Source organism: Gymnogyps californianus, chromosome 20 (genome assembly GCF_018139145.2).
Source record: "Gymnogyps californianus isolate 813 chromosome 20, ASM1813914v2, whole genome shotgun sequence".
NCBI classification, from domain to species: Eukaryota; Metazoa; Chordata; class Aves; order Accipitriformes; family Cathartidae; genus Gymnogyps; species Gymnogyps californianus.
The window spans coordinates 5,381,194-5,390,632 of NC_059490.1; the positions used below are offsets into that span (position 1 = coordinate 5,381,194).

At 62.8% G+C, this 9,439-nt stretch overlaps 1 protein-coding gene across 1 annotated transcript; it reads left to right on the forward strand.

Annotated features, from left to right (window-relative positions):
* Nucleotides 1-1,071: 1,071 nt before the first annotated feature.
* On the forward strand, nucleotides 1,072-9,223 carry TMEM120A (transmembrane protein 120A). Its single transcript, XM_050908923.1, has 12 exons — nucleotides 1,072-1,146; nucleotides 3,638-3,756; nucleotides 4,276-4,392; nucleotides 4,906-4,965; nucleotides 5,696-5,791; nucleotides 6,113-6,202; nucleotides 6,620-6,685; nucleotides 7,086-7,147; nucleotides 7,417-7,509; nucleotides 8,147-8,211; nucleotides 8,883-8,951; nucleotides 9,040-9,223. Exons 1-12 carry the CDS (start codon nucleotides 1,072-1,074, stop codon nucleotides 9,151-9,153), a joined length of 1,026 nt encoding a protein of 341 aa, XP_050764880.1. The 3' UTR covers nucleotides 9,154-9,223.
* Nucleotides 9,224-9,439: the final 216 nt, after the last annotated feature.

Consider the following 9,439-nt stretch of genomic DNA (forward strand, 5'->3'; position numbering starts at 1 on the left):
GACGCGGCCCCTCGCAGGCTCGCTGGCTGGATCGCCTAGCGAGGCCACGCTTCCCACGTGCCACCTCCTAACGCAGCGACCGAGCCTCTTGGCACGGCTGCTCTGTTTTGAAGCATCAATCTTGTTACGTGAAACCTAAACTCGGCACCATCCTCTCTCTTGCCGCGCTGTAAATTCTTCGCGTTGACATCACAAAATAAAACGTTACAGAAAAACGCTCCTGGGCTTTCCTTGCCCTCTGTGCTAAGGACTTAGCGGGGTTTTCCATTTTGGATCGTCCTCCCCAGTTCGTAATTCAAATACGTGGGGTTAGGGATGGAGCTAGCCAGCCTTTACCGTTCTGTTGGTGAATGCACACCGAGAACCGCCTGAGCTGACGGCGGGCCGGCCCTGTGAGCTCCAGGGCACCCTGTCCGCCCGGGAATGCTCCCTGCTCCCCTGCTCCCTGCTCCCCTTCTCCCTCCTCGCCCGAGAACGCTCCCTGCTCCCCTACTCCCTCCTCACCCGGGAACGCTCCCTGCTCCCCTGCTCCCTGCTCCCCTTCTCCCTTCTCCCTCCTCCCCCGAGAACACTCCCTGCTCCCTGCTCCCCTACCCCTCCTCGCCCGGGAACGCTCCCTGCTCCCCTTCTCCCTGCTCCCCTTCTCCCTTCTCCCTCCTCCCCCGAGAACACTCCCTGCTCCCTGCTCCCCTACCCCCTCCTCGCCCGGGAACGCTCCCTGCTCCCCTTCTCCCTGCTCCCCTTCTCCCTGCTCCCTCCTCGCCCGGGAACGCTCCCTGCTCCCCTTCTCCCTGCTCCCCCGAGAACGCTCCCTGCTCCCCTGCTCCCTCCTCGCCCGGGAACACTCCCTTCTTCTCCCTTCTTCTCCCTTCTCGCCCGGGAACGCTCCCTGCTCCCCTTCTCCCTCCCCATCCCAGCCCGCTAGTTCCAAGGAAAAGCGGAATCCCCCTAGCCCCGCCCCCCGGCCCCGCCCCCGGAGGGGCGTGCCCGGAAGCGGGGCGGTGAGGCGGGTGCAGCCCAGCGCAGCCCAGCGCCGCGGGCCGGGGCCGCTCGCCCGCCGCCATCGCCGCCATGGCCTGCGGCGCCTCGGCCGCCGAGTGCCTGCGGGAGTGGGAGGAGCTGCAGGACGGCTACCAGCGCATCCAGGTACCGCCGCCGTGCCCGCGGGGCGGCCGCACCCCGCCGGCTCCCGTCCCCGCACAGCCCGAGCGGAGCCGGCCGCTTCCCCCTCGGGAGACCCCGGCCCGGGGACGGTGACCTCAAGCCACCGGTTGGGCAACCACCGGTCGGGGCCGAGCGCGGAGGGACGGCTCCGCGGTTGCATCAGGGCTCGTCTCGCCCCCGAAGCGCCTCGGCGCGGGTCGGGGGGGGGGGGATCGTTAACCTCTAGCCGGGGCAACGGTTGGGCGAGGGACCGGTCCCGCCGAGCCGGAGCATCCCGGGGTCCCTTGTCACCGGGGGCGAAGGCTCCTCCGCGGAGCCTAAGGGGTACCGGGGGCAGCCGGGGTCTCCCTCCTCGGATTCTGGTCGCTTTGCCCCCCCTGCCCCAGCCCTCGGTCGCGACTGGTAAGTGAGCCCCTGTGCTTCTGGGAAAAGGGCTTCGGAGCGGGGCCGGGGGGGGCCAGGCTGCGCCGGGACACCGCCGAGGGGCCTTGCCTGGGCAGGGGAGTTTGGCAAGAGCCGGGGCTTTCCAGGGCTGGGCAATCTAATTATCCGGCCTGCGATGGACGTGGTGTGGAGAGGCGAGATCTCTGGGTTTTTCAAGGCTAGGAGCGGGGATTGGCGCTGGCCGGCCTGGCACGGCCGGGCAGATGCTGTTTCACGCTCCTTATCGCTCTTCTCAGCCGGGCTCCGGCAAGCCCGAAGCCAGCCTCGCAGGGGAGCCGGCCAGCGGAGCAGAGGCAGCCAGGAATCTGGGTGCCTTGTCCCAACAGCCTGCCTCCCTCGACCCCGGGCACCCTTCCTCCGGTGCCCCGTTACCCACCGGGGCTGGCCGGGGGGCTGTGTGCCGGGAAGGTGACTGGTATCGGAGATGTTTCCACCTGCTTTGTGTAATCCCCAGGGCGCTCGCTGCCGGGGGAACGAGTGGGCAGGGTTCAGCTCAGTCAGGGTCACCCAAGGAAAAGGTTGGCTAACCGTCTTCTGCGGCGGTTCAGATCCATCAGCTGCATCTGCACCAGTTCCCTTTCCTCCTCCTTCCCCCCCCGCCGCTCCCCGGGAGCGGGGCGAAGCGGATGTTGTTGCGGAGACGTCGCAGCTGTGCCCAGATCTGGGGCAAGGGAGGCTTTGAGAAACCTCCTCTTGCTCCATAGGGGTTGCGTGGATGTCCCGGGTCGCCCGCTTTGAACCCTGCGTGCAGCCACGCGGTGCCGGCCCTTTCCTTTGGAAACTTTCTCCTGGGGTGGCTCCTGATCCAAGCTGCCTCCGAGCGCGGTGCTCGGACGCTGGCGCGGCTAAAGGAGTTGTCACAAAAGCCGCTCGCTCTCGGTTAACTCCAGAGCAGGAGAAGGAGGTGACTCCAGATGGGAGCAGGAGAGCTCGATGGTCGAGCAGGGAATGTCCCGTGAGAGGTCGGGGACATAAATCACTGCTGGGGGAGCCGGGGCTATCTGGGGTCCGTTCCCACCCTGCCGCTGCTTGTCACCGGAGGGAGAACGAGTTGTTTCCCTCCTCTGCGTCTCAGTTTCACCTTTCTCCTTTGGGAACAGCTTTGAGATCTGCTGATAAAGTGCTCGATAAGAGCCGTGGAGGCTAAAATATGTGTGCGTCAAGGTCTAGTCCAAGGGTTGTTGCAAGCAGCATTTAATTCCCTGGTGGAGGTGGCGTTCAGGCTGCCCGTGGTCGAGGTGAGGCTGTTTTCCAGCTGACCTGGACAAGAAGGAGCATTGATCCAGCACGCTCTCTCCTTTCCTTTCTAAATATAGCGGAAGAATGGCATCTAGCCTTACCCAGGTGCGGTTGGGTTACCACCGCACGAGGAGCCGGGCAGTTGGCCACAGCCCTGCTGCAAGTCTGTCCTCTTTGTCCGGCTCATTGACGGGCTCCTTCCCGCTTCCCTGGGGGTGCTCGGGATGGAGCCCCAGAGCCACGAGTCGGCTCCATGCAGAGAGAGCCGCTTGTCCTGTCCCCGCAGTCAAAGCCACCGCTCCCGGGTGGCTGTGGCCCTCAGTTGTAGCCCTGGCCCAAGCAGCGTCTTTTTCCAAGTCTTTCCTATCCCCTGTGCCGCAGTCAATGGTTTCCCAACCGCGGGAGCCTCCCCAGAGCATCCCTGGAGCGGGACCGCGTTGCCAGCTGGACTTTCACAGCCCACAGCTGGAGGGGGGCCAGACACAAGCCACGTGCGAGGGCAGGACCAGGCTGTGCCATGCAGATGTGCCTGCACCTACGGATAACTTCCTTGGGATTGGGGATGGGCGTCCCCAGCGGCCGCTTCTGCCCTGGCAGAAGCGGGGACGGCTGCAGGCTGTCCCCAAACACGCCTGGCCGCCTGCGACCGCCTCTTGTCTCGCCCAGCTGCTGTGCAGGTGAAGTTAGAGACCATTTTTAACAGATGCATCAACAGATGCGCCCACAGGGGACCCAAGGAGAGGGACGGCTGGGCAGGCAGCTGTAATGCATGCCGGTCTCTTCTTCCCAGGACAATCACAAGCTGTACAAGCAGAAACTTGAGGAGCTAACCAAGCTCCAGGATGGGATCTCCAGCTCCATCGCACGGCAGAAGAAGCGGCTGAAGGAGCTGTCGTTGTCCCTCAAAAAGTAAGTTGGTGTCCTGCGACGGCATGGGGCAGGACGGGAGGGGAGAGCAGCAAGGACAGGGCTATTGAACTCACCTCATGGCTCTGTCTTCAGTACAAACCGTACTACAGCCTCACTGATAGCAGAGCGCCGTGGAGGTCTGGACTCACCCAGGCAGATCTTCCTCAGCTTCCCTTTCCTCTGCCCCGATTTGTGCCTTGTTTGCAGTTCAGAGCTTGCAGGGGCTTTGCAGCAAACCTGAACTGCCCCCCTCCTGCACAAAGCTCTGTCTCCATCCTTCCTCGAGGGCGAGAAGGCCCGTCTGGCCTCACCTCGCTCTCACTCCCGCTTCCTTTTCTCGAGCAACATCCCAGCCTGACAGAGGAGCTCGCCTTGCAGATGGAGTCGCGGACTTGCCTCCACTCCCTCTTCCCTGTCCTTGGGGTGTCCTTGTCTGAGACAGTCACGTATCGAGTGCCAGCACGTGCTGATGGTGTTACAGAGGCTGTCCTGATGCCAGCGCCTGTGTTTCCTCCCCAGATGCAAAGCCCACATGAGTCCCGAACAGGAGGAATCCGTCCAAGAGACCCAGAGCCTAATAAAAGAGAGGCAGAACGTTTTCTTTGAGATGGAGGCCTATCTGCCAAAGAAGAACGGGTAAGAGGCGCCTCGTCCCTGGGTGAAACACCAAGTCCTCCCTCCACGCCCCTGGGGCTGTGACGCTGCAAGGCACAAACCCGGCGTCACCCTGCTCCTGGCAGCGTCGCAGCCACGCTGCCCGGCTCAGGCTCCCCGGAGGACGCCTGAGCAGGAGCCAGGCTGAGCCTCTGCAGCGCTGCCCTCGTCCCCCTCGCTCCTCTGCCTGTTCGTGGCCTTCACCCGCCCTTGAACGGCAGCCGTGCGCGGTGGGGAGCCCCAGCGAGCACCCCGGTGCCCACGGGAGGTGGGGTGGGTGCTCGGCCGCCCGTCCCCCTGTCCTTGGGAGGAGATGCCAGAGCATTTGTGCCGGTCACGCTGCCTGGCAGCTCCGAGTGGAAAACAGCTGGGGGCTCGTTCCCGGCCCCGCGGCCTCAGCGGTGGCACGAGAGGGGACGGCTCTGCCTCGCCTCCGCAGCAGCGCTGCCAGCTCCCGGGCAGGCGCCCGTCCTAACGCCTCTGCTCTCTCCCCAGGTTGTACCTGAGTCTGGTGCTCGGGAACGTGAACGTCACGCTGCTCAGCAAGCAGGCCAAGTACGGCCCTCTCGTCGCTGCTGCCCTGTGCTTTGCCTGCCTCGGGATCCCCTTGTCACCAGGAAACAACAGCTCCTCCCGGGCCGAGCTGCTGCGTGTGGAGACACGTGGCTGGCTTGACCTGCCTGGTGCAGATTCCCTTCCCGGGCAGTTCCCTGCTTCCTTTCCCAGAATCGGCAGAGTCCTCGACTCATGCTTACGCTCCTGCCACTGGGCTGGGATGGACCGTTAGCTTTGACAAGCTAAATAGGATCCTCCACCGGAGCCATGTCCGGGTTTCCCCTGTGTTAGGGACTTCCAGGAGAGACAGACTTGTGCAGCCACTGGCAAGCCCCCTCCTCTTCCCTTGGGAAACACCAGTGGCCAGGTTTGGCCTATGAGAGCCCCCCCATGCTGGCACACTGATGCCAGAGGTGCCCAGCCAGGAGCCCATGCCCCCCTCTCAGTTCCCCAGGCCTCCCCTCAAAGAGCTGAGCAGCCGCCAACCTGCCCAGCTTCCCCGGAGTCCTCTGGGCCGCCCGCCAGGTTGGCAGTGTCTCGAAGCTGTCTCACCTGCGTGACAGCAGCCTGGCATGCTCTCCTCTCCGAAATACCCAGGGGACGAGGTTTTTCCTGAGCGTGTCCTAGAGGTTCCCAACGGAACATTGCTTTTGTCCAGCCAGGTGGGACGGGAGGACACAGACTTCCTGCAGGCACCTTGCTCCAAGCCTGTCCCTGTGCTTTCCTGCAGGTTCGCCTATAAAGATGAGTATGAGAAGTTCAAACTCTACCTCACCATCATCTTACTTATTGTCTCCTTCTCCTGTCGGTTCCTTCTCAACTCCAGGTGAGTCTGGCTTGGATGCTCTCTCTAAGGGGCTGGGCAGAGATTTCCTCCCAGGGCTCCTGTGTCCTCCTCTCCCGTCCTGAAAGGTCCAGAGCTGAACAGGAGATCCTGACAAAGGATCTGGCCGCTGCCCTGGAGGTGGGGTGGCTTTTGTGGCTGCTGCGGTCTCGCTGGGGCCATGGTGGATGGCGGAGAAGCAGGTCTCCCTGCCCGCAGGGTGGGTGGGCATCCTGCAGCGATGGCTGTCTCGGTGCCTGTGCCCCCCAACACACGGGCAGTGGCTCTGCTGCCGCCTTTACGCCCCGCTTTGTTTCCCACCAGGGTGACAGATGCCGTCTTTAACTTCCTCCTGGTGTGGTACTACTGCACCCTCACCATCCGGGAGAGCATCTTGATCAACAACGGATCCAAGTGAGTCCCTTGGGCTCGGGGAGGGGGGGCGTGCAGTGAGTTGGTCCTTCTCTGCGAGGCCGGGGAGTTGGCACCCACCGCGTAGCTCCGTGCTACCCAAGGGAGCAGCTCCCTCCTACTCAGGGCGTGTAGCAAACCCTGGTCATGAGCTGTACGGAGGCGGGAGGAACTCCCGGTGCGGAGGTGGTGCGGGAAGGTGGAGCAGCGGTTGGAAGGGGCCCGGCCCCTGGGTGCCACCTAGACTGGAGGCACCGGGTCCTGCTCCACGCACGACAATTTCGTAAACAGCCCTGCTCCTCGCCTTGCCCTGGGCGCTGGAGGGCGGCCGGCGCTGGGCTGGCTCGGCCCTCCTGGTGCATGTTTGGGTCTTGATTCATGCTCAAGACCTGACGCCCCTTCTCTGTGTCTGCCTTCCAGAATCAAAGGCTGGTGGGTTTTCCATCACTACGTCTCCACCTTCCTCTCAGGTGTCATGCTGACGTGGTAAGTCTGCATCCCCTTGTCTCTTGGCTGTAGAGAACCTGGCCTGCTCGGGCTGTGGCCAGCTCAGACGAAGGGGCCTTCACTGCCCTAACCCGTGGCCGTAGTCCTCCTCTGTAGATGTTGTGCTCTAACAGTCAACACCACACGTTCCTCTCCAGGCTCAAGCACCCTAAACAAAAGCAGCCGTCAGCACTTTTGTGCGGCAGGCAGCGCAGGCAGGGTCCCTGGGCTGGGAAACACGATTCCCTGCATTGCAATCCTTGTGGAAGGGCTGCCTCAAACCCATTTTGGTGGGAGCCGGGGCGAGGCAGCGATGTCCTTACCCACGCCGTGGGGCAGGCAGGACTGGCTGCGTCCCCTTTCAGCCTCACGTCCCCCAGCCAGCACTGTTTCTCCACAGGCCAGACGGGCTCATGTACCAGATGTTCAGGAACCAGTTCCTCTCCTTCTCCATGTACCAGAGTAAGTGCTGCCCCGTGTGCTGGGACAGGGGCTGGGACCATGGCTGGCCTCGGGTGCTAAGCGTGCCTGCCCGGCTCTGCGACACGCGGAGACCCGGCTGTAGCTGCTCAGAGCTCTCGGCTCACCTGGGTTTTCCCTTGGTCTCTGTCCTGCCCTCCACCGCCCTGGCACTGGGATGGTCTTTGTGCGCAGAGTTGTCTCAGAGCTGATGCTGGGGCCAGGGGATGAGGCCTGGGCGCCTGCTGACCACATCCGCGCTCTCCTTGCAGGCTTTGTGCAGTTCCTCCAGTACTACTATCAGAGCGGGTGCTTGTACCGGCTGCGAGCGCTGGGCGAGAGGCACAACATGGATCTGACTGTGGGTAAGCCGGGATCTTCCCTTACTGGTTCTCCCAGTCCAACTGGACCTGCCGTTGCCATAGGGCCCGTGGCTGCTAGCAGCCTCCCTCCCAGCACCAGACCAGTGCTCGGCTAACTGGGGGCTATGGTTTTTGTTAAAGGCAACGGTGACAGTTATTTTTGTTTCGAGGTTAGTTTGACTGCGGTTTATCAGTGGCAGAAATGGTAAAACCTACAAATAAAGCCAGAGCCGCAAGAGCAGCATCTGCTGCGGGCTCCTGGCATCCGAGCTTCCCCCAGGAAGCTGTTTCACAGACAGAAAGCCTCCCTCCAACACCCCACGTACTTGTGGGCTACCACCTCCTCAGCCCCTGCGACACCGAGTGCTCGGGCTGAGGGACAGCAGCTGCGGGCGAGGGCAGCTCTACCGCAGCAGCTTCCTCCGGAGGCCCGTGTTAGATGAGCACTAGGAATCCCTGCCGCGGTCCTCCCTGCCAGTACAAGTGCCCACGGTGAGGCTGCGTTAGCCTGGCAGGACCTTCTCAGCCAGGCACAGGGTGGCCGCTAGACCTCCCTGCCTGCGACCTCAGGAGCTGGGCTCCGTCTGGTCCTCCGGTTAGCATGTTCTCGGGTCCCCATGCAAACTTTCATCCTTTGCAGAGGGATTCCAGTCCTGGATGTGGAGAGGCCTCACGTTTCTGCTTCCCTTCCTCTTCTTTGGGCAGGTGAGCGTGCACCGGTCCTTGTGGGGACCTGCAAGAGGCTAGAGCCTCAGGTGGGAGCGGATCGTGCCCTATTCCTGGCTGTGCTGGGCAGCCTGGACATCACACAGGTCCCTGCAGGCTGCTGCAGCCGTGCGATACTGATGCCAGGGGCAGGGAAATGCTTTCCACAAACGCTGAGCCTTTTCTTTTCCTCCAAAGCACCCACCACCTCCACGACTCAGCTAGTGGGATGGGGAGGACCTGGGGGGCTGCTGGTAGTTCTGCCAAGTGCTCAAGTGATGTGCAAAATACAGCCGAGGGGCTGGCTCTGAGAACCCCTCCAAAACCCCTCTGAGCTTCAGCTCTGAGCTGCTGCTGCTGCTGAAGGTCCGATTCTTCCTTGGTCAGATCATTTAGGCCAATGGCCAAAAGCAGTAGGCTGGTCTGAGGCTTCCTCCTGGCTGCTGGGCTCCAGAAGGTGGCAAGAAAGGGGGAGATATCCCAGCTGGGGGTCCTGTGGGGCTGAGTCCTCTGGCCCCGAGCCTGGACGGGGTTTCACTGCGTGCTGGGGCAGGCTGGCCTCACGCGAGGTCTGCGCGGGGTTTGTGCCCAGAGGGGGCAGCTGGATGAGCGTCAGCATGGGGTTGAGCCTCTGAAAGCAGAAACTCCCCTAAATCTGCCCTCCCCTGCAGTTCTGGCAGCTCTACAATGCCGTCACCCTCTTCCGCATGATCCAGCACCCGGAATGCAAGGAGTGGCAGGTAAGGGGGCTCCCAGGCAGCTGCCCTGGGGAGGGGGGTGCCCCAGGCGGGTCCCTCCTGCTGACTCGCGCCTCTATGGCTCTTGCAGGTCCTCATGTGCGGCCTCCCCTTCTTCATCCTCTTCCTGGGGAACTTCTTCACCACCCTCCGCGTGGTCCACCAGAAGTTTCAGAACAAGAACAAAGACACGAAGCAGAATTGAAGGGGGGCAGCGTGGGGGCCAGGACTGTTTCTCCCCACTGGCTCCATCTCCCATCCCCATCTCCTCAATGCCGTCCGGACTCTGGTGTCTCACCCCGTTCCTTGGAAGCCTGGGTGTGGGACAGAGCTTGGGGCCTGCTCACGAATAGACCGTGTGTTCACTGCGGTGCTGCATCCGTGCCCGCGTCACTCAGCTGGAGTCAGGAGCACCCTGCAACTCCTGTCCTGTCTGCCTTCCTCCTCCAGGAGAGCAGGGTGCCTGGGACAGCTGCTCCCCTTCCCGTTAC

What these genes read in the sequence shown, in the direction of transcription:
- TMEM120A (XM_050908923.1), top strand. Translation starts at nt 1,072, where the DNA reads ATGGCCTGCGGCGCCTCGGCCGCCGAGTGCCTGCGGGAGTGGGAGGAG. An exon ending in CTGTCGTTGTCCCTCAAAAA is followed by an intron (nt 3,757 to 4,275) that starts GTAAGTTGGTGT and finishes TTTCCTCCCCAG; the next exon opens with ATGCAAAGCCCACATGAGTC. An exon ending in TTGATCAACAACGGATCCAA is followed by an intron (nt 6,203 to 6,619) that starts GTGAGTCCCTTG and finishes TCTGCCTTCCAG; the next exon opens with AATCAAAGGCTGGTGGGTTT.